Here is a 23911-nt window from a genome sequence, read left to right as displayed (position 1 = left end):
ATTTTGCACAATACATCTCTGTAAAAATACAGAGGGTGCCAAAAAATGTATACACATTTTAAGAAAGGAAAAAACTGTATTAAAATTGTAATACTCAATGTATACCGGTAACAAAAAATGAATACAAGTTACATGTATTTTTTGGCACCCCTGGTATATGTCCTAGGAAACGTTTTTTCCCAGGTTCTGCCAGAAAGTTAGTGATTTCCTTATCCATCTCCCTTAACAGTTTATTCATATTTTTACCATCACAGTACATCGTCACACCTGGTTATGTAGGCATACATTACTATCACTCACTACTTAAAACTTAGCGCTCATCATGTGCAAGAGACTGTATGTTCTGGGTAGAGCAGCGAATGAAAGACATGCCCTCAGCACTGGGTTAGGTCGGGGGCAGACAAAACCCCAGCAAGCACGCAACCAAGGACGGCCGGGTTGGAAACCCCAAAGACGCTAAGGAGGGACAGGCACGGGAGAGCGGGGACTTGTCGAGCACAGGTAGGAGGACGCCGCTTCAGGAGGCTGATCCTTCACCTGCGGGCCGCGGGGCTGGCGGAGGGCCGCGCGCTGCGCCTAACGCCGGATCTACGTCGTTACTACAGACAACAGTCTCATTCGGGGACGTGTGAGAAACACAAAAAAGGTCACTTGGAATGGTCATCTAAAAAGATCCGCTTCCATCGGGGCATATTTCCTTCAGTACCTTTATTTTACAGGTGCATGTATTTTAAACTAGGGCTGCATACTAAGAGCCAAAAAGTTTTAAGAACCACTTTTAATCCCAGTGTCCGGTAGGAAGCGTTATTATTTCAATAACCGTCTTTACATGTTCCATTAAGAAAAGCACGCGTATGCAGCTTATCTACAAAGTTGTTATGACTTAGGCTCAAGGCGTGGGAACACACGTTTCACCTCCCGTCAGGCCTCCAGGGCTCCGCCCCGGCCACGGTTCACGCAGCACTCTTGCCGGGTTCTGAAAAGTTCCAGGCGGAACCACCTCGGCTGCCTCACCTTCCTACTCTCCCCCAAAAGCCTGGGGCCCCCAAAGTTCCCAAACCTCGGCTTTCCCCACCTCCTACAGACTTAGGACGCGGAAGCCGGGAAAGGCGTCCCGAGCCTGAGCCTGCGCACAAGCGGCCTCGCGGCGGGCAGCCCCGCCACGGCTTCGCCAAACACCGCGATATCTCATCCGTCCCGCAAGTTCGTCGCCCTAACGGCTCTGCAGACCTGGAAAGTTCTAAACCCCCTGCACCCTCCCCTGGTCACGCCCCTTACGTCAGGGAGCTCCCCGCCTCCACGCCATGCCAATCATTCACTTCTTCCCTCGGGCAACCTCGCAACAAGCCACTGAGTGGCTGATCTTGGGAGCGAACGTCGCCGAGGGGCGGCGACGATAGGCTGGAAGCCTGCCCCGCCTTTCCGCAGTTTGCACAAAAGGTGATTGGTCGGCTTCTTTGTCCAATCAGCGGCGGGCTGTCGGATTCAAACCGGGATCGTTAGGCCTGCGGTCTGTTGGTCGCAGTTGAGTCGTTGCTTTGGTCGGACGCACAGCTTTCCTCAGCTGCGCCCGCTCTTCCTGCCCGGTCGCTCCCCTTCCGCGCCGCCTACCTGCCGGCAGGATGGCCCACAAACAGATCTACTACTCAGACAAGTACTTCGACGAGCACTACGAGTACCGGTAAGCGGGCCAGTGGGCGGGCTTCCTCAGCCGCTGCGCGGACAGGGCCGGTGTGCGTGTGGGGGCCGGAGGTCGTGTCAGGGGCGAGGCCGGGAGTGGGAGTAGGGGCCTTGTGGGGACGGAAGCGTGTCGGGTTGGGGTCGGGGCCACAGCGCGCCCCTCGTTTCGCCTTTACGGGCACAGCCAGCCTCCCCTCTTTGTTCCGTCTGTGAGAAGGCTGAGGCAGGGGCGGAGATGGGGGCCACCTCTGGTGACGAGGGGCTGCCTCACGGGGAACGGGCGGAAGGACCGGAGCGGGCCAGTGGCCGACATGCAGTGGCGAGAGCCCTCCTCCACCGGTGCCTAAGAACTTGCGAGCTGGTTGGCATTCTTGAAGTAGTTCCACTCGCCCAGTCACCGGCGTGGAGGGTGGGAGAAACTTTTTTCTCCTTGCTTTTGAAGTTAGTGATGCTAAAAATGACTTTGAGGGCGAAGCCCCGAAAACTTCGCTTTTTGGAATTTTTAAATGTTTATTGCGTATGGTGATCTGGGTAGGCGTTTGTGCGTTAACCAGGATGACCTAAGGGCATTATCAAAGGGGTTTCACCTTGAAGACTAAGTTGAGAAGTGTGTGTGTACTGGCCAGATCTTCGCTTTGAGGAATTTTTGGTTTCTGAGTCGTGACGTGCTGCCCTAGAACGTAGTTGGTAAAATTAATCTGTAAAATTAACGACTTGCATTGTGGGAGGGAAGGAACACTTCGTTTATTGGCCTCATTGTCCTCAGGAGACTTCCTTGGGGCGTGGCTTCGAAGACCAATCCTACCCTGTTCTCCTGGGTGGTGGCTAGGAAGCTGCGTTTGGGGCCAAGCAGTGACCTTGTGTTCTGTCTGCTGTCCTTTCAAGTTAGATTTAGAATGCTGTTTGAGGTAGAAAGGGCATAATGTTTGCTCACTCTCTGCCTCCCTCTCTCTCCTCCTGTTGTATTGGAAATCTGTATTCTCAGGAGAGAAACTGATGCAGTTTTACAGATTAGTAATACGTGCATTGTTTCATATTCTTAGCTAGAAAAATCTTGTTTTTCTGGATGTAAATTTGAAGTCGATCATCTTATTTTTATATAGTAACTACATGGTATAGTTGCAATCCTGTAATATATTGGCATAATGTTCAATTATGTGATATCGACCAAGAGCCCAGCTGATGGACAGAATGTAAACTATATTACCTTTCTAAAATACGGAAAAAATATTAATATTCTGAAACACATCTGGCTCTAATAGATTAAGATACTTTTTAGGACTTCTGGCAGTTCCTTTTTTTGTTGTTAATATACTAACAATTATCGATGAGTACTTAAGTAGACTGCGCTGTCAAAATTTTAGTCTAATTTATTAACTGGTTTGTGTATACTAATGTGTAGAAGAAAATCCTGTCGTATCTGAAGTGATATATTCTAATCCATTATTAATTAAAGATGATGATGGTCTTTCTTGACCAAGCCACTTGCCTTATAGAAACAGGACAGTAATTAATCTCCAGAGATACTTTTAAAGGCCAGTTGATACTGATAATAAGTCACTGAGGTGTGGGTCTAGGGTAGTTTGTATATTGTGGGGCAACACGCGATGTGAATTTCAAAAGTATTTATAGGGCCGGCCCGGTGGCTCAGGCGGTTGGAGCTCCATGCTCCTAACTCCGAAGGCTGCCGGTTCGATTCCCACATGGGCCAGTGGGCTCTCAACAACCAAAAAAAAAAAAAAAAGTATTTATATTTGCCAGTGTGCAGTTGCCTACATCGTTGTGTTTTGTAAATGCAAACTTAATTTCCTATTCCCTTTACTTATGCTTAGGTTATTTTGGAAATGAACTTCAAAACTTAGTTCTGTTAAATGCCATCTGGAACAAGTATTATAGGATTGTATGGATTTAAATTTATAAAAATTTTATGTTAGTATTTAAAAAAAATCCTATCCATAACTGCCCTCCTAATTGCATCTTTGTTGTAGCTCCTTTGCTGTTTATATTGGCCTTTACCCTCCTCCCCTCTGTGACAAGCCCATGGTTCTGAAATAAACACTAAGTTTGGGAAATAATTTTTCTTACATGTAGTTAGAAAACTATCTCCATGCATATCTACCTGTATTCTAAATACAGGTAGAATTTCTATGTGAGCTTGAAGCTACTTATAAATTTTTCTTTTATAATCAAACCTTGATGAAGGTGAGCCTGTTCTCATGCTTTATGGAGAAGGTAGGGGTTGTGACTTCTATCTAAATAACATGTTGGTATATTTATGTAGGTGTACATAATAGTACAAGTTTAGTTAGCATTACATTTCTCTGAGAGTAATCAACAATGTGATAGAAGTAAGAGTACAGGTTATTTGCAGACCCTTAAAAGTAGATGTTAAAGCAGCATTTCAAGAACAAATAAGGTAGCTGGTAAGTATTACTAAGAATCCATGCAGTTCACTGGAATTGGTGAAATTTTAACTATGATAGTATGCATAATTTGACTTGGCCTCATGGCAATTAGTTACAAAACACAATTCTTCTAAGGTTTACTTTTGTTCTACATATGATATGAAATTGGTGCTTAACTAACCAGCCACAGATTGACTTAGTTGCTGACAGATGAGTACTTATAATGGGTTATGGGTTCACTTTTCCTGTGTGCCAGAAAGTAACCAGTTATACCTTTCTCACTTCTAGCCAACTGACTCACAGGTAGATATCCTACACTGGGCAAAAAAATTGGTTGATTATGTATGACTGTACAAAATTAGTACTACCTGGAAATGGTAAAAATAGGGCTGGGAGTTGTGATTTTTATAAAGATCTTTATATGTAAATAAGGGGGGGTATGGATTTGTCTTTGAGAATGTAACAAAGCTACAATTGTACATATTCTTGATGTTTTGAAGAATATTGTATACCTTCCTCAAAAAACTGAAGTTTTGGGTATAGGTCTAACTTAACTGGAAAACTAAAGGTCTGTGTCAGGTTGCAGGTACATATATATGTGTGATTAGTGTTTGTTTTTTATTCTTCATTCTGAACAGAGTATAAAGCAACTTCTGGAATATACAAAGATTTGTATCTACTACAAATCTACAATGTTGAGTAATAGGAAACCCTAATTAACTAACAAATGAGATATTTTTTCCTCCTTATGTAAAAGGCTACATGAAGCTGGGATGACAGGTCTATAATCAGAGACCATTCTCAATTTACAGTAGCTTCTGTGGTCTTGGATGGCTTCTCTAGTTCCTTGATCAGGTCATTCTGCTTCATAATCAACAGGAAGGAGAAAAAAGAGGATAATTGGGCATGTACTTTCTTTTTGAGGACACTTTCCATAAGTTACCTATTATTATCTGTTTATATCCTATTGCCTAGGATTTAGTCACATGACCAGAGGTAGCTGCAGGGAAGGCTGGATGTTTTGGATAACTGTCCAACTTCATTTTGGGGGTTCTATTCCTGAAAAAGATTGAGACAAGTAGCAAGCCCTCTTTGTTGGGGGAAAAATGTTAATACTGAATAAGATGGCTTTTTGTTTTTGCATTGTATATTCTTATTATCTCCCTAATTTGAACATGGGCTATCAAAAATCAGAATTAAAGGTAGAGAATAGTTCTCAAGATCAATGCCAATTGACGTAATATGACAGTTGTTTTAAAGAACTTTGAGGACAAAAATCTCAAATTTTAAGCATCCTAAAGGTACATGTGTTAGGTGATCATAATTGTAGAAAAGGCATATTTACAGAGTATTAATACTTGGCTATCTCTTAAAACAGGCATGTCATGTTACCCAGGGAACTTTCTAAACAAGTACCCAAAACCCATCTGATGTCTGAAGAGGAGTGGAGGAGACTTGGTGTCCAACAGAGTCTAGGCTGGGTTCATTACATGATTCATGAGCCAGGTAAGTTTTGCTATTGAAAAGCATTACTGAATTAAAATAGAGGTTGTTGGAAATTTTTTAGTAATCTTGACATTCGGTGATATGCCAGAATAACTATTTTTGAATGACTGATTTCTTTCCCTCACTAGAGGTAAATTTTTATAGTAAATAAAATACCATGTGAGTGAAAACTAATGCATTTTTCTACCTGCAAAAAATAACTTCAGTCAAAAACAAGATACTGTTTTATTTTAAAATTTCTGTCATTGTTAATATCTTAAAAGTATTTTATCATAACTATATTTAGAATTCTGGTGTCCCCCTTTGAAAACTAAGAACTTATTTTAAATAACTTAAATGCCTTTAAGTTTTACATGTAGAAATTGATGCGATTTGAGGTGATTTTTTTTTTAACTTCAGTACCTTCCACGTTAAGATTAAAGGAGATAGCATAGCCAGTGAACTCTAATGTGCTATCTGTTATGCATCATGAGTGCTTATGTTATTATGAAGTATTTACCAGAGAGTTTTCCAGGTACTAAACAGTAAACTAAAACTCTGTGGGGTTAAATTCTGCTTATGGATTATGAGTAAATCTAACCAAGAATTTACAATGCTTTGAACAAAATTTGAAGGCATACTATAGAAGCTGCATTAGGTGGAACTAAAGCTATCTTGCTTTACACTCTTGTTAAAGAAAAGCAGCAGCATCAAAAACTTGAGACAACTTTCTTTGGATTGGGGCATGTAATAATATTAGAGTTCAAGAGTACTTTCTCCAGATAATACAAAAGCAACTGAGGAACTTAACTGTAGATTACTGGGCCCCCAACCTGCTGAAACAGAATCTACTGGTATGGGCCCCTGGGACCTGCAGTTTGATAAGCTACTTTTTGAATGAGGTGTTAGGTGTCTTTTCCCCACAAAGAGCCAGACAGCCTTTCTCTGTATTTTTAACTGGAATTGAGAATGTAAAACCATTCTCCCCAAAGTAGCTTCTCTACTTACCGTCCCTTTTTTCTAGGGTGGGTAGAACTCAACCACTGGGGGCATATTCTTGTCAGGTTTTTTTTTTCTGTATACTGTTGACAGTGACTTTTAAGTAAAATTCATTTCAGATACCTCAATAACTAACATTAACCATGGATTTATTTTATTTTGGTTCAGTTGAGAATTCTTTGAATTTTGGTTGGGTGAAATAACCATGTTATATTAAAATGATATAAAACATTTTCTTTCCACAGAACCACATATTCTTCTCTTTAGACGACCTCTTCCAAAAGATCAACAAAAATGAAGTATATCTGGGGATCATCAATTAAATCTTTTTCAAGTTTAATGTATATGTGTATATAAGGTAGTATTCAGTGAATACTTGAAAAATGTACAAATCATTCCTCCATACCTGTGCATGAGCTGTATTCTTCACAGCAACAGAGCTCAGTTAAATGCAGCTGCAAGTAGGTTACTGTAAGGTGTTTAAAATTTCTTCTGGTCAGTTTTTCTCTTAATATAAGCGCCTGTTTGACTTTACCTGTTACTTTTGTTAAATAAAGTTTGTATGTTGCATTTATCCTTGTGTGACATTATTGAGGTTTGTTTTAAGGTTAATTCATGAGTAGAGGTTGTTGGATTTCAGTTTTATGATTATTTTGGTCCTGAGGAAATAAATTTAAAGAAAATATTACATGGGCTTAAAATAGCTTTATGTGGTGAGGGTACCATTTAATTCACTTATAAAGAAATCAAGAACCAGGAGAAGTTTAATGGAGTCACAGTAGAATTGTTGAGAAACTCCACTTGAACAGAAAGCAGCTCAAATTAATACTCTCTGGGCTGCTTCCACTTATCTAAGAATTGCCACATCTAGTGGCCTTGGGGGAGACAACCCTGTGTTTATCCTTTTCTTCATTTGCCAAGTGGGGATAATGTTTCCTATTTTTAAAAATTAAAAAGCACTGTAAAATCCTTCATGAGGGCTGGCCCAGTGGCTCAAGTGGTGGAGTGCTGTGCTCCTAACACCAAGGTAGCTGGTTCAATTCCCACCAACTACCAGTGAGCTGCGCCCTCTACAGCTAAGACTGTGAACAACAGCTCTCCCTGGAGCTGGGAGGCCATGAGCAGCATGTGGCCAGTGTGAGCAGGCAGCAAGAGTTGCTATGAGCTAGTGACCAACTGGTGGGGCGGGGGAGGGGGACTTAATACCAGCATGGGCCAGTGAGCTGTGTCCTACACAACTAGACTCAAATAATGTCGAACTGGAGTGGTGGTGGGGGGGGGCGGGGTAGACGGAAGAAGGGGGGAAAAATAAATTTAAAAATCCTTCATGACATTTATTTTTAGTCTGTTAAATTGCCTTTTAAGCTGCTAGGGAAATATTGTAAGGTTCATGCAAACAGGCTATCTTCATTGGTATGCTGGAGAAACCCTTTAAATGATCTGACAGTGAGCGTAAGACCACAGTTTGGTGGTCCTCCGTGTGTTCTCTTTAGAAAGTGGTGGCTTTATACATAATGAGCACAATAACTAGCCTTCAATTTACTCCCACCCCCAGGGACAGATCAGCTAGAGGTCCAGGCTTAGCAAGCTAATAAAGATGGCTAGAAATGCTAAGTAAACTTCGTTGGGTTTAGGGTAGACCAAAAAGTATTGAGGGATGGGGAACACTCAACCACCTCCAGCATGAATTACTAGTGCTAGACCCTTGGCCTCTTCAGACGAGAGTTTTGGGTGTCCAGACATGTTTAATCAACCTGTGGGACCAGCAGAGAAGGACCCCTGGAGAACTGGAGCTGCCTGCATTTTTCCTGCTTGAAGTACCCGGTAGTCAAGGGACAGGAAACCTACAATTAACCTCCAGTTTAGGAGTTTGGTCAAACAGCCTACACGGTCGGCGGCTGGAGATGTGGAGCGTGCACCCTACTGGTAGCCGGAGCACGCCCGGAGCCCGCCGTGCTCTCCGCCCCGCCCCCTCCGGCTTACCCCACCTCCGTCCCGCGGCACCCCCTCCATTTACCCCTCGGTGGATGGCTTTGTTCCACCCGCGAAAACCGCACTTCTCCACCTCTTCCTTTCCCAGCACCCTTCCTAATGGTCAATAGCTGTTTGTTGAAAAGAAATGAGCAGTTTTGAAATTCCTTTTGGTTACTTCCAAAGTGCTTTAAGTCCCGGGAATTAAGAGGCCAGTGTTGTTGGCTTTCTAGGTCTGTAGGACCGCGGGTATGCACTTGTGAGTCCCCCGCCCCGCTCCAGGTGCCCAGCACCCCGGGCGGAGCCCTTGTCCGGGAGGGCCAACTCGCATTCCCGAATGCTTTCCCGCTCCCCTAATGGAGACCAGAACACGCCGAGTCGGTCAGCGGCCCAGAGGATCAGCGCTCCGGGCCCCTCCGCGCAGGCCCTGCTCCCGAGCGGCCACACAGCGCGCGCGCTTCCCGGCGCGAGGCGGGCCAGGGCGCGTTTCTGTGACGCACTTCCTGGCGTCCGCCCGGAAGGCGGAAAAGCGGGACGGAGGGGCGCTGTGCGCTTGCCCCGCCCGCAGACGGGACGGCTTCTGGCCTCCCGGGCCGGCCCCCTCCGATCCGCGGGCCATGGCGTCGGGGGCGCCGCGGGAGCCTGCAGGCGAGGTGAGGTCGGCGGCTCCGGACGCCCCGGAGAGGTGGGGCCGCGACAGGGCCGGGGCGGCGCGGGGCGTCGGGGCGGGCGGCCGGTTCCCCAGGCGAACCCGCAGCGTCCGCGGCTACCGGGGTGAGGGCCGCTGTCGAGGGGCCGTCGCCCCGTCCCCCGGGCCGACGCCGCGGACGGGCTGCGCCAGCTCCGCTCGCCCATGGCCAGGAGAGGCGTGTAAAGTAGTAGCTGGTTCAAGCGTTTTCTGAAACTGGAGTCTCCGCTCGACGTGCGCAACGGGACCACTAGGTGGAGCCCCAGCAGTCGCCTAAATCGGCTTTCGGGCGAATCCAGCTCGGTGCTTCGACTGGGCGGTGAAAGTGAACCCCGCACACGTATCTAAAAACCAAAACTCAAATTTTTGACTTTCAAAGGCCAAGCACTCATGGTGATACATCTATCTAGCAAAGCGCCTTTTGCTTTTCAATAAAACAGCTCCTAGCGGTTCGCTGAGTGAAAAGCAAATGGTCTGTATAACTTCCTCGAGAAATTCGAGGGAAGTCAGCTTGCGCAGCGTGTGGTGAGCGCTGCAGGGGAGCGTTCCGCGCGCGTGTTTGACCTCCGACAGCGCTGCGGAGCTGGGTGCACCCGGACCTCGGCGAGAGGGCTGAAGTCCCGACTTCCCGGTTAAAGCCGAGGAAGCCTTGTCCGTTGTGTTCCTAACTGTCGGATCTAGGTTGAATTTTACTTTAATTAGCGTCCTTATTTTTCGCTTCAGTATTTGGTAGACCAATTTTTCTAGTTTAAAAAAAAGAAGCATTTGAGGGACAAGTTGTTAACAAATACTAGGCAGAGATTGGAACCACACTGCCAGCGTTAGCCTTCCCAGGGCTGCTAGAGCAGAGCAACTCTGGGATTTTTGTTTATTTAGGTTTGGCTGACCGCGTAATGTATGTAGCTAAAACCTCGTTTTTTTCCTCAGAGCATCAAGTTGTCAGCAGATGTCAAGCCGTTTGTCCCCAAATTTGCTGGGCTCAGTGGGGCCTGGTTGGAGTCTTCAGAAGCAGGCGTGTTCCCTAGCTGTGCAACCGCGTACTATCCTTGTGTTCAGGAATCACAAGTGCCTGAGTATGTATTCTTCTAACCTTGCCAGAGGCCTTTGTTTCTTGGCTTTAATGGTGATTAGACTTTAAAATATGCCGCAGCTAATACATTCAAGTTCTCAGAGTGCCTAGAGAAGATACTTCTTAGCCGAGAAGGGTCTGAGCCAGTAACATAAACTTAGTGTGTCCTGCAGCAAAAACTGAAGCTTCAGCTTTCCTTTTCTTTGCCTATACGTATTCGTTTATTTTGGGTAAAGGAAGTGTGGAGACTGCATTGCATCTCTTAGTGTGAAATACTGTTTCAGGGTTGGTTTGTGCATACAATTTATAACTATATCATGTATCTAATGGAAGATGAAATGGCAGGGAGGAGTGGGGAGGAAATAGGGCAGAGACGAGCCCAAATAAATCAGCATGCCCTTCTGTTTTAGGGTTTCATATTTAAAAATCTTGCTCGGGAAGGAATGGGGGACTAGCAACCGTGGTTGCCTCTTTGAGTGGATAATTGTTTGGAAATTGTTGGGTTTTACTTTCAATCATTTTGCTTTGTATGTGTCCTATGGAGATGGTTTCTACAAATTTTGGTTATAAATTCGTCTAAATCTGAGTTGAAATAAGGCTTATGTTCTGTAAATTCTGTTTATCCTTTTGAAGATACATTCTTTAGGCATTTACAGAATGGTTTCCATGTTAGCTGAATTTAGAAAGATAAATGTTAAACCTTTCACATAATTGTGTAGATTACTTGTAGATTTATTTTTAAAGTGTGAATCACCTTTACACTATCAAAGAATCCTTGTCTTTATGTTCCTTTGATATGGGTAAAACTTGTTTCCTTTTCTCTTTTTCTTTAATGCCTGCATGGTGTGACTGAAAGTATATAATTTTGCGCCCCCCCCACCCCCCAAGCGGCTCAGGTGCTTGGAGCTACCTGCTACTAAGGCCGAGGTCACTGGTTTGATTCCCCCATGGGCCAGTGACATGCGCCCTCTACAGCTAAGACTGTGAACATCGGCTCTCCCTGAAACTGGGATGCGGAGAACAGCAGGAGCTCAGTGTGAGCTGCGAGGGGGCTGGGCTGGGCTGCTGTGAGCGGCCCACCAACCACCTGCCTACCAGCGACAGGCAACCAACTGCCTGGGGTGGGGTGGGGGCACGCAAGGCTTATAATACCAGCATGAGCCGGGGAGCTGTGCCCTACAACTAGACTGAGAAACAGTGGCTTAAAAACCAGGGGGAGGGGCAAAATAAGAAAATAATTTATACTTCATATAAAGTCTAGAAGTCTATTTACAAGAACAAAAATTGGAATGAATAAGAAAATCATCGAGTTGTCTGGTAATTTAGGAAATATTGAAAGTTGTATTTTTTGACAAAAACTGAAGTCCAGCCTTGTATGTGTGAAGGCCTTTGGTAGGAATACCCAAGTTTTCCACTGTAATTTCATCCTTTGTAAAAGGGATGTTAGCACGGGTCTCATTTAAATGAGTTCTTCTCTATCTTGGGTGATTTAAATAATAAAATACAAAATACATCTTAGTAATAAGGACTCTGAGCCAACTGCTGGGTGAGATTCTAGTAACTCAAAATAAAGGTGGAAAACATATAGCAAAGCAATGTTCTGGCAGTAACAAGAATTGAGACAAATTAGAGGCTCAAGGATGCACAGTGCTGAAATTTAAACTTACTTTGCTTACTCCCTTATCCTTTTCAGCTTTGATTTTTGTTTTTAATTGTTTATAACCAAAGAAAAGATTGCCTGACAATGTTCCTGACTGGAAAGAAAACAATTAAGGACAAAGGGGCAGGGTTATAATAAGAGCCTTTAAAGTTGGGATGAAATGGGGTGACTTTACATAGCTGAGAACTGATTATCTAGTCTGTTCTAATGGAGATTAAGAAGTGCATTGCTCTAGTTAGATTCTGTTTAAAAAGTGATCTCTTGCTGCCATGAAAAAAAGAGAGTAGCATTTTCCTCTTTATTATTTGTTCCTCTGTAGAAATCTAGTTCTGTCTGTCCCCTTAAAGGAGGGGAGTAACCTTTTACAGAATCTATCCGCCTCCAGTGACTCTTAACAGTGCACTCAAAGGGACTGCATTTATTCATTTGGGGTTAATTATTGAAAGGCTACTATATGGAAAATGTTAGCTGCCAAGGGGAAAGACTATCTCATGATCTGAGCTGTACTCTTTTTGTTGGTCTTATATAGACTTGAACTGACAGAGATGAAAGAAAGTGTACCAATCTCCAAATTTATATTATAGACGAAGCAAATATCAGTAGAAGTATTCCGGTATCTAGAATTGCTTATGTTTGGAAAGTACTGATTATTTACTGGTGCAATGAACAAATAGAAGCTATGCGAAACAAAATAGGTTGTTTCTTGCATTTATTTTGGATACTATATATGTTCATTTCTTTAATGCTTGCCACATCCATGAGGTCGATAGGAGGTGTAGTGTTATTTTTCCACCTGAGAAACAGTTTAGAATTGCTTGTCCAAACTTATTAAGATGGGTAGCACCAGAAGCAGAATTAGCATTCACTTCTTCTGACCTGAATTCAGTTGTAGTCCTCAAAGCTGCTATATCGCTGTTGGCAAGAGTCAGTAGAGCATTTTCAGCATCTTTGGTATACTGCGAAGTGTCACAATGCATAGATGGGTGCTTTTAAGTTAGAAGCTCTCAGCTATGAGAACTACAGTCCTGACAGAGTGTGGCTCAGATCAGTTTGGTGGGTGGAGGAGCGGCTGGATCCCTGACAGGTCGTGGCCTGACTGAAGCGACAGGTGAAAGAGTGTTGGGGAGACAGTAGAGGAGCAAGTTCTCATTGTTAAGGGGATGCCATTAGTCAGTTAAAAGCCTGCACAGTACAGCTGAAAAGTTTAGGTTTGCCAGGTACAAAATGGGGAGCTTTGGGCTCACTCCCAGATTCTGGTTTGACCTGAGGGAGAGGGGCTTGAAGGCTTTGACTGGGTTCCAGGCACTGGAAGTAGAGAAAAAAATACAGAGAGACCCGCTGCAAGAACAAAGGAGTCCATGGTTGTCCATGTATGTGTTTTTGTGGGAAAAGTGCGATAGCAGTTTCCAGTTGAATACATAGAAAGTATTGTAGGATCATTCATGAGAACACAAGTTGGAAGTGGGTTTGGTTTGGGGACCAAATACTAAGTTTTGGACTTATATGTGCCAGATGGGGGGAAAAGTGAACTATCAAGTAGAAATGACACATAAGTTGGAGTTAAAGGGCTGGAGATGATGAAGGTACTGGATTGAAAGAATATACGTGAAATCCCAAGCAGAACGATGAGAGGTTTGGACGCAGTGAGTTTGCAGGTGCGGTAGGGAGAGTGCAGCAGAGGCAGTGCCCGGGGGGAGCCTGTGGGAGGTGAGCAAGGGCGAGGGGAGGGCAGGCCTTTCACGTGCAGGCCAGTGGGGCTTTTCCAGTGATTGAGGAGAGTCAGGCCCAGCAGATGCCATGCCACACAGGCGACTGAGTGTGGCAGGAAGGAGGTTGTGGGAGACTTGGGGATCGTTGGTAGGGATGGGGCAAGAGGACCTGGAGCAAAGGGGTTGGTGGGTATCACATGAAGACACAATGGGGATGAGTGACTGATAATCAAAGACCGGTGCAGGGTGAGACAGCAGGCTTAAAGGAGGTTGTGGCATGTGGTTAGGAGTCGTCAGTGGTTTGTGGCAACGGAATTTTACAGACAAGCCATTTGAAGCCCCAGCAGATGCTGTGGGTTGTCTCGGTGACATTTTGTATTATGTGTTGTTCTCTGCCTGTAATTGTATTTGCCTTGGATGGAAAGGAAAAATACCAACTTCCAGAGGAAGAAGGACCAGTGATGACATGTCCAAAGTGGATATGTGATAGAGCCAGGACCCAAACCAAGGGCTGCTGACTCATGGGAGACAATTTTCTGGATGACAGCAGCCTTCAAAACCATTACTGGATCTGTCCCCCTTTTCTTCTTGATTTAAATTTCATTTATGCATTTTTTTGGACTTGGGGTAGTCTTTCTTATCAACCCGTCTTCGTTGCCCATCTTCTCTTGTGAAGATTCTTTTCACTTTCATCTGACCCCATTAGACTTTGTGAGCATCAAATGAAATAAATTGGAAGTCACATCTAGGGTTAGCTTCTAGGGAGCTGGCATGAAGCTTTGAGTCTCCGTCTTTACAAAGAGCAGCACTAGTCAGGTGTTCTGTGGGGCAGAAAAAGGTCAGTAAAAGGGGGTTTGGTTTTTAATTAGGGATATTTCATTACTAGAATAAATTGCCAATAAGTAAAACGTCTTCCAAGATCTAAACTTCTTAGAAAATATCATGAATTAATAAGCAGCAATAAAAGGCAGTCTGTGATTAAGTACTCCATGGAAGCGAGAGCAGTGAACGTCCTCATGAGTGTGTTCTGGGTCTAGTCTGTACAGAGAGCTTTTCTCCTTCGGTGCAGGCTCTTACTTGGCAGTAGAGTAGAAATACGACTTCTTCCAGGCCTTTTTTCCAAGTCAAGTTGTTGTCCTTTCAATCTTAGTTGTGGAGGGTGCTGTTCAGCTTCAAGTTGTTGTCCTTTCACTCTTAGTTGTGGAGGGCACAGCTCAGCTCCAGGCCCAGTTGCCGTTTTCTAGTTGCAGGGGGCACAGTCCATCATCCCTTGCAGGAGTCGAAACCGGCAACCTTGTGGTTGAGAGAACGTGCTCCAACCAACTGAGCCATCCAGGAGCTCAGCGGCAGCTCAGCTCAAGGTGCTGTGTTCAATCTTAGTTGTAGGGGGGCGGAGACCACCATCCCTTGTGGGACTTGAGGAATTGAACTGGCAACCTTGTGGTTGAGAGCCCACTGGCCCATGTGGGAATCGAACCGACAGCCTTCGGAGTTAGGAGCATGGAGCTCTAACTGCCTGAGCCACTGGGCTGGCCCCTGAAATACGACTTCTAATAAGGGTGCCTGCCCGTATCTTCTGACAGTTACACAGTTAGAATATCATATAGGATGTCCCATCAATAGCTTTGAATTTTCCTGCTTTTCAATGGACCAGGATACTTTGGTATTTCATTGATTTGGTACCAGAAAATTTTCAGCTGTGGAAATTCATAGAAACACCTGCTGGTGCTTTTTTGTAGGAATGAAAGGGTTGTGATTTGTATTTTAACGCAGCTCTATAGTGTTTGTCAGTGCATCAGCTTTCATTGCAAAATTGTTGACTCCTCTGGCTGTATATTGATTGCTGAAAAAAATCAATGTTAAGTTGTAGTTTGGTTTAGCCTAGCAGCTCAAGCAAATTGAAGCTATAGCAGTGTTCACAGGTGGTGTCCATCTGGTCAGCCGGGTATGTAGTTCGCAGGCCACTGTGCTCGCAGTGTCCCCTTTGCAGCCTGGGCCCTGCACGTCAGCAGAGCACAGGATGTGGTGGGCGTGGAACAGGGAAAGGGCTGCAGCAGGATGTCGGGGCAACCAGAGGCCCCAGGAGGCAGGCCCTGCAGGTTGTCGAGATGGAGGTTGGATTTGGATGCTGGGGGCCTTTGTAAAAGCCCCCTCTGTAAAGAGAATGGTCTCGATGGCCCTTTTGGCCAGGGTCGCTGAATGAAGCTTTCTCAAATTTTGACATCTTGAGAGTTGAAAAGCTTCTGGGGAATCCTCGGGCTTTCTTGATGCCCATTGTAATAGTGTCTTGTCAGGGATGGTCCAGCTCTGTAGTGAAAAAATAGAACTAGGTCAGCATCTGTCTTGTGGGTTAAGATGTCTTTGCAGATTAAGAAAGAAATGCTTGGAGGTTTTATTAGAGATATTTCAGTGTAGAATAAATGACCTCAAGAATAATAAAAGTTTAAAATTTTTTACTATAAAATATTAAGCTCCTTGGTTTGTGGTATGAAATCTGTAACTAAAATGTATCCTTTTTATTTAGACAGAAACTCTATCCTGAAGATATGGCCTTTGGAGCTTCAACATCTCAACCTCAGTATTTACCTTCTGAGATGGCTCTTCATCCAGACACCTATTCTCCTTACACCACGGAGTCAGCACAAAATGTTTGCCTGGTACCTAGTTCCCAGCATGATTACAACCAACCCAGTTGTTACCGAAGTTTTCAGACAGTGAAGCCGCGGTATGAGCACATGTGCCCTCTCTCCCAAGATACGAAAGCTCTTTTTAAGGTCCGTAAGTGCTGTGGTTCTGTTGGTCACTTTAGCATTTAAAATGTAAAGAACTAGTCAATTTATGGCATGATACTCAAGTATCACATCTTTTTGTGGTATTTAAGAATTGTTTTGGTCTAACTTTTTAAAAAATGGTTGAGTTGTCAATACTTAAAAATTTGCAACTTTCAGCCTTTTTTAATAGTGGAATAATTGACCCTTAAACTGCATGGATCCACTTATACATAGATTTTTTTTCGATAAATATGTTGGAAATTCTTTTGGAGATTTGGGACAATTTGAAAAAACTTGCAGATGAACTTTGTGGTTTTCTTAATAACAGTTTCTTTTTTCTAGCTCACTTTATTGTAAGAATACAGTATATAATACATATAACATACAAAATATGTGTTAATTGACTGTTTATTTATTGGTAAGTCTTCCAGTTAACAGTAAGCTGTTAGCAGTTAAGTTTTTGGGGAGTCAAACTTATATATATGCAGATTATCTACTGTGCAGGTGTGGGAGTGTCCCTAACCCCCTTGTTATTCAAGGGTTAACTGTAGTTTTCTTAATTCATGTTACTTTTTTATCTTTTCTGCAGAAAAAAACATATGATGAGCAAAAGTTTAACTCTAAGAAGGCTGATGGAACTATATCATCTGATATAAAATCAACAAAAGGTTCACATGTGTCCATTCATGCTGGCACTAATTTCAAATCAGGTAAAAATAACAAACTATAGTGTTCTGTCAGCCTACTCCAGAAGCCTCGCTGTTCTTTGAATAGCTGTTTCTGTGGGCCTGTTTATTGTGAAATGTTGAGGCCATCAGACTTCCTGTGGGATCCTGGAGGCCTTTCTTCTTGGAATGGAGACCTGTTGTGTGTGGGCTCTGTGATGTGCCCTTAATGTAGTATTACCTTGTTTTACACAAGAACTTTTCTAAGCTCACATAGAAAGTAGGCCATGGCCACACTTCGCAAAACATGTCCGTAAGTTAAAGCTGTGGCTAAAAGTTAGTGATTCTACGTGGTGTCTTGTTTTCTCCCTGTAATTCATTTACAAGTGCAGTTTGATTACAGCCATCCCCTATTTTTATAATGGCTTAAAACTTTGTAATGGTGTACTTACTGGGAAAGATTTATCATTCATTTACAGGTATAACACAGGTTACTTGGTATATCAATTTTTCTCTTTGGGTTAACTTGACTCGTAAACCATCTGGTACGTGGAAAAGTGAAAGGAAAGTTGAACAGTTAACTATAATAATTCTGACCTTATAATTAAATACGGGGCTTTACCACTTTGCAACCTACATTGCAACCTTCATTTGCATTTGAAGGAGAAAGATGAGAAAGAGGTTATAAGTTCAGTTCTACCTTCTTCCCTCCAGTTTATTCCAGCAAACTAAAATAGGGAAAATTTCATGCTTAAAGGAAATTTGTTAGCATCTCTTTAAATTTGCAAATTCTAAAATGTATATTAAGAATAATAAAATTTCCAGCTGCAAAATTTGCAGAATGTTTTGGTTTTCTTGCTTGGTGGCCGAACCAGAGTGATTGCCACTTCTGGTCATGTATGTTTACACTGTTACACATAAAGCAACGCTAGCAAAAATTAGGCTGTTTGGACAAAAACATGTCTTGCATCAATGGTGATAGATTTTTCTACACTGTAATTTAAATGTGACTACAGATCAAACATCTAAATTTTCCCCCTACTTTTAATTCTGTACATACAGATGGTTATCATAAACGAACAGGCAAGAAATCCAGAATCATTGAAAAAAGCGGACCTGCCTCCAAACCTGAGTTTGAATTTTCCAGGTTGGATTTTCCTGAACTACAGGGTACAGAGAACAATGAGATAGTAGAGACACCAAAACAACCTAAGTGGGGGCCATTGCGCTCCGCCTCTACAGACGCTTCTCTTAGAGAAGTGGTGAAACCCGCTGCAGTGTTAGCAGAGGTGAGTGCAATCTCCTTCCCTTTGTTTCCGAACTCTTCTCTTCTGTTGTGTGAACTGTTTACAGTGAGGCTGTGACACCTAGTGCAGATACTCTTTTCAAAGAATCACCAACCGTGTTTCCCTGAAAATAAGACTGGGTCTTATATTAAGGTTTACTCCAAAGGACCCATTAGGGCTTATGTTCAGGGGATATCATCCTGAAAAGTCATGGTAGGGCTTATTTTCCGATTAGGTCTTATTTTCGGGGAAACACAGTAATACACTTTACTTTTATCTGGTAGCTGAAAGGTAGTGTAGTGTGTCAGAAGATTCTAGCATGAGTCCAGCTGCTTAGCCTATTGCAAACACCTCACTTCTAGTATTGTGTTCTGACAGCACTTATTTCAATACAAACAAAAAGATTTTATTTAATCAGATAGTAATATTTAAACTTGTATAGCGTAATTTCCGATTTTTTCAGGCTTTTTATCTGTACCTCTCGTTAATGGTACATTCAGTTTGTTGCTTAGTAATTTTATTTTTTAAAATTATTTTTTTCAGTTACAGTTGACATTCAGTATTATTTTATATTAGTTTCAGGTGTACAGCATAGTGGTTAGACATTTTTATAACTTATGAAGTGATCCACCTAACTAGTCCAGTACCCACCTGGCACTATACATCGTTATTACAATGTTACTGACTATATTCCCTGTGCTGTACTTTACATGTCTGTGACTATTTTGTAACTACCAATTTGTACTTCTTAATCCCTTCACCTTTTTCACCCAATCATCCAACCCCTCTCCTCTCTGACAAACATCAATTTGTTCTCTGTGTGTCTGTTTCTGTTTTCTTTGCTCGTTTATTTTGTTCTTTAGATTCCACATACAAGTGAACTCATACGATATTTGTCTTTCTCAGTCTGACTTATTTCACTTAGTATAATACCCTCTAGGTCCATCCATGTTGTTCCAAATGGTAAGTTTTCATTCTTTTTAATGGCTGAGTAATATTCCATTGTATATACAAGGTCTGACAATTAAGTTCATGAACTCATCCTAAAAGAAGTGTCCATACCTCTTTGCTGAATATCACTACAGTCACCTTTGAAGTTCTCCCCTTGGGAAGCTATGCACCTACGCCAGCACCTAATCCACCCTTCAAAGCAATTTTGGAACTTTTTTTCTGGAATGGCCATCAGAGCTGTCGTCGTATTACCCTTGATGTCCTGAATATCATCAAAATGTCTTCCTTTTAATATTTCCTTTATCTTTGGGAAAAGGAGAAGTCATTGGGAGCCAGATCAGGTGAGTAGGGAGGGTGTTCCATACAGTTATTTGTTTACTGGCTAAACACTCCCTCACAGACAGTGCTGTGTGAGCTGGTGCATTGTCGTGATGCAAGAGCCATGAATTGTTGGCGAAAAGTTCAGGTTGTCTAACTTTTTTACGCAGCCCTTTCAGCACTTCCAAATAGTAAACTTGGTTACTTGTTTGTCCAGTGGTACAAATCCCTCTGATATCAAAAAATGTTAGCAACATCATTGCAACAAATTTGTGAACTTAATTGTCAGACCCTGTATGTGTCATATCTCTATCCAGTCATCTATGGATGGACACCTAGGTTGCTTCCACACCTTGGTTATTGTAAATAGCGCTGCACTGAACATTGTGTTACATATGTCTTTTTGAATTAGTGTTTTGGATTTCTTAGTAATTTTAAATTACACTATATTCACCATTTGATCTCAAAAGCTTTAGTCCATCAAACCGAGACATTTTCCTCTCATACAGATTGATTTGAGACTTCCAGGAAAAAAAGTTAATGGGTTACTAGTCCTAAAATCACTTCTGACAAATTTCCGATAAAGGCAGAGTGGGGCACATCCAGTGTGGGTAAAAGAGGAAGAAGAAACTAGAAGAAAACAGAGCTCACCCAATTGTTTACCTTCTGACTGGAGAGGGGATTTCCATTTCTTGTCCTAGCACTCGTCTTGGGTGCTTGGACACTAAAGCCCAAAGGCTGGGTGGTGGCAGCCTACTGTCTGCAGGAGATGGGCCATTCCCAGCCACGCAGTGACCCTTAGGCTGTCATACTATGGGCTGTGACAAGTAAGGCTGATTGGTGTGGAAAAATCACATTGTCCTCTGGGTCCCCTCAGGGTATGGAGGATCGCTGAGCAGTCCAGGGGCTCCGTGACTTGGTCATAGGCAGGTAGTGGAGAATTCCAGGCCCAGGAGCGCTATACAGAAGTAGAGTGGGTGGGACAGTCGGGTGGGGCAGGTGGAGCGTGACTGACACTTTGTCCTGGTCACTGGTAGAGGTGAGCGCTGCGTATGTGGATGTGAATGAAGTAAGGTACATCACGCTATGTGAGGAGATGTGCCTACTCGTTGCCTTATTACATATTCACACTCTTGAATTGTGTGTGCAGTTTTTTTTCATTTTCCCTTTAAAAGAAAATTTTATTTCCTGATCATACTAGTAGTATCTTTGGATACACAAATACAAAAAATTATTAAGAAAAAAAGAAAATATAATTGTCTGAAGTTGTATAAACCATATTTAACACCTCATCTTTTGTTAATGATACATTGTGGGAATTGTACATGTTGGGGCTATACATATGTACAGATTTAAAGTTTTAAGATGTTTTTGGCATTTTCTCCATGTCATTAAATACTCTTTGAAAACATGATGGTTGCATTGGGTCTTTGGTATTGATATGTATAATTGGCTTAACCATTTTTGAATAGGTAAGCCACTTCCATTGGCCTTGCTGTTTCATTGGCCTTGCTGAGCATAAAAGTTACATTTATTAAAAGGACAAGCTGTGTTTTAATAATTTTATTTTTTATTACTGGCCTCAGATGTGAAATGGAAAAATGGGTAAATATGTGAAGCATATTGGCTTTAGAATTTATTTTAAATCCATTCAAATTTGAATTTCTAGATTTCCTTTTACTTTCAGTGCTATCAGTTACTTTGAGGTGTCTCTTCATGTACCCATTCACCCCTCACCCAGTGTCATTCGGGCCTCGTGTTCCATGCGAATGGTAGCGTATGACAAGGCTTCTATTTGTTGTCTCTGTGGATGTTTTGAAGTACTTTCGGGACGTCAGTGTGTAGGCTTGGTGAATGCTGCTTTCACATTCACACGGCACTGGGGTTTCAGGACCCGTATTGGTGCGTCTGTGCTGATGCAGTTGTCTGCGGTATGTTGGTCTCTTAAAGGTTGCAGGGTATGTGCGGTATGAACCCATTATTGGGATCCATATAAAGAGGTTTATCTCCTGAGCAGTGAAGCAGGGAGGTGCAGGCTAAGCTGTAGACAGTGGGTGGTGGTTCTTCTAGGGAGAGATTTATTTGGCAGAGGGAAGTAATTTAACTTCACATTCTGCACTTAGGTATTTGGAATTTTTAATTAGCGTATATTTTGCAGATTTTAAGAGTGGCAAGGGAACCTATTTGAAACATTAAATGATTACTTTCAATTTGAAATAGTAAGAAAATAACTGGTTTGCTTTTTAGGGTGAAATAGTGGTGAAAAATAATAATCCAACTGACTCTGTAACTGATAATGCTACTACCAATCCCTCTTCATGTACAAGAGGTAAGAGTGGCTGCCAAATAATATTTTTAAAAATCAATCATCTATTTTCTAAGTTCATTTTTAGTCTAGTGCAGCAAATGTTTTTGTCGTTAAGCCTCCTTTAAGGCAGCTGAAGGGTCGTTGATAAACTGACATTGTTGTTAGAAGATTGAAGTAAGTACACGGATCCCACATGTGTCAGGGAGTGTGAGATAGCAAAGAATTCTAAGTGAAGTGTGTGTCCAATGCACTGGTAAGGTTTATCAACTCAGAAATGACTGCTTCCATAAGTATTGTCTGTACTAGAGGTTCTCAAAGGTTTTAGTATCAGGACCTTTTAATACCCTTGAAAAAGAGCCCACAGAGCTGCTGTTTATTTGGACAGCTGTCAGTATTTGCAATATTTTATGTTAAAGCTGAGAAAATTTAAAAATACTTATGAATTCACTTAAAAGTAACAATAATAAGTAAACCCATTACATGTTAACATAGCATTTTTATGAAAAATAACTATTGTCTAAAATTAAACTAATAAGGAGTACCTTGTTCTAACAGAAGATGTTTTCACAGAATTATTCCGAATTTTTTCACAGGTGTGTTTTCTTTTGCATTCTCATGTTTGGTACAAAGACCTTCACTTTAGAGGCTACTCTAAGGATGTGTAGCTCTGTGCTGACAACAGTCTGTCTCACCCTCTGCAGACAGACTGTAGCTGACATGATCTGCCCATGTCCTTTTGTTTTGTCTGTATCTAGTTTCATGGGCACCTAAGGAGTACTGTGGCTGTGCTTATGCTGTGTTCTAAAAAGAAAGAAATTTCTAGGTATTGGGATAGCTGAAGTCTAGTGACCTTTGACTTTTGCTGTTAAAGATACACATCCAGGTTACTAGGGCCAAAATGTGATCTTTAATTTGTAAGTTCTGAATGTTTACCACGTGGACCTAATTGTGGGTTGTTTTTTGAACTGAAACTGTTGTTTGTCTACTCACTCACACCCCTAAGTGAAAGCTAATTTCTAGGAAAATCAGTTAACCTTAATTCAGCATGCGTGTTCCAAGGGGAAACACAAGTTTTATGAATACGGTAGTTTCCAAGAATGTTTTGAACAACAACCTAAATTTAATTATGCCCTGAGTAATTACCTCCCGTGATGCATGTTTGGAAATTCTAAGGCGTTTCTGTTTACTGTTGAGACTGTTCGCAATTGTGGTTATCTCTGAGCAGAGTTATCCTGGACGCCAATGGGTTATGTGGTCCGGCAGACCTTACCTACAGAACCGTCACCAGCCCCTAGAAATGTCACTTCCATGAGAAACATAAAGATGGTTGCTTCATCAGCAGATCCTAAAAATGGTAGCATATCAGCTTCTCAAGTTTTGTCTTCGGATCCTTCCTACAATAGAGAGAAACCCGTTGTCCATCCTCCTAAAAAGGTATGCCTCACGTTTGGATAGTGTGCATCTCCTGTTCTGCTAGATAGTCTTTTATTTTTTCTCTAGTCCTCACTGAAAGTGTTTCTTCTGTACTGTGGACAACAGTCTGAATTGGTTGTGCATGGACCTTGAAAAAAAAATAGGACTTGAGTCAAGGAGTACAAGTGGTAGCTTTGAGTGAGGATGTACATTTTAGAGCTGTGGTCTTAAAATAGCTGTGGGCCATTTTGGATTGTTTGAAGGAGAGATGCTGGCAGAAATTTATACTCTGGTGTGTAAAATGCTGCATTTTCCCCCAGTCTTTTGTCCAGTGAACTTAAATTGCTTTTACCTACTAGGGTACTAGTAGCGCAGTAATTGAATTCCACATTTTTGTGGTCATTTGGTATATGTCACTGATGCTTGGTTAATTGCAACTTATGTACTACTGTAAGATAGCATTTCAGAATTTCTTTTTTCCTTTCAATTCAAATCATTTTAAGCTGTCATTTTTAATAATCCTTAGATTGTTA

General features: G+C 42.4%; 2 protein-coding genes across 11 annotated transcripts in view; both read left to right on the top strand.

Moving 5' to 3' along the window:
* Window positions 1–1514: 1514 nt before the first annotated feature.
* Window positions 1515–6996, top strand: CKS2 (CDC28 protein kinase regulatory subunit 2). The gene is made up of 3 exons (XM_081066217.1): window positions 1515–1681; window positions 5464–5591; window positions 6815–6996. The coding sequence occupies exons 1-3, from the start codon at window positions 1623–1625 to the stop codon at window positions 6865–6867; spliced, it is 240 nt and encodes a 79-aa protein (XP_080922343.1). The 5' UTR covers window positions 1515–1622; the 3' UTR covers window positions 6868–6996.
* A 2046-nt stretch (window positions 6997–9042) lies between these two features.
* SECISBP2 (SECIS binding protein 2) overlaps window positions 9043–23911 on the top strand; it is a 41803-nt gene continuing 26934 nt past the window's right edge. For 6 of the 10 annotated variants that reach the window (XR_013994556.1, XR_013994557.1, XM_081067584.1 and 3 more), the window contains exons 1-7: window positions 9043–9193; window positions 10156–10301; window positions 16191–16440; window positions 17027–17147; window positions 18165–18391; window positions 21905–21986; window positions 23191–23399. Coding sequence is in view for 8 of the 10 variants with exons in the window: in XM_081067584.1 (XP_080923710.1) it covers window positions 9158–9193; window positions 10156–10301; window positions 16191–16440; window positions 17027–17147; window positions 18165–18391; window positions 21905–21986; window positions 23191–23399 (1071 nt within the window). In the remaining 2 variants the exon portion in view is untranslated. The remainder of the gene's footprint in view (window positions 9194–10155; window positions 10302–16190; window positions 16441–17026; window positions 17148–18164; window positions 18392–21904; window positions 21987–23190; window positions 23400–23911) is intronic. The other 4 variants (XM_081067586.1, XM_081067585.1, XM_081067583.1 and 1 more) reach the window with 2 other exon arrangements.

The sequence above is a fragment of the Rhinolophus hipposideros genome (genome assembly GCF_964194185.1).
Source record: "Rhinolophus hipposideros genome assembly, chromosome: 11".
In the NCBI taxonomy this organism is placed as follows: Eukaryota; Metazoa; Chordata; class Mammalia; order Chiroptera; family Rhinolophidae; genus Rhinolophus; species Rhinolophus hipposideros.
The sequence above is the reverse complement of the archived record's forward strand: the minus strand, read 5'-3'. Positions and strand labels throughout refer to the sequence as shown.

Excerpts from the sequence above, each read along its gene's own strand:
- CKS2 (XM_081066217.1), top strand. The coding sequence starts at position 1,623 with ATGGCCCACAAACAGATCTACTACTCAGACAAGTACTTCGACGAGCAC. Across the intron at positions 1,682-5,463 it reads GACGAGCACTACGAGTACCG|GCATGTCATGTTACCCAGGG; the intron begins GTAAGCGGGCCA and ends CTCTTAAAACAG. Across the intron at positions 5,592-6,814 it reads TTACATGATTCATGAGCCAG|AACCACATATTCTTCTCTTT; the intron begins GTAAGTTTTGCT and ends TTCTTTCCACAG.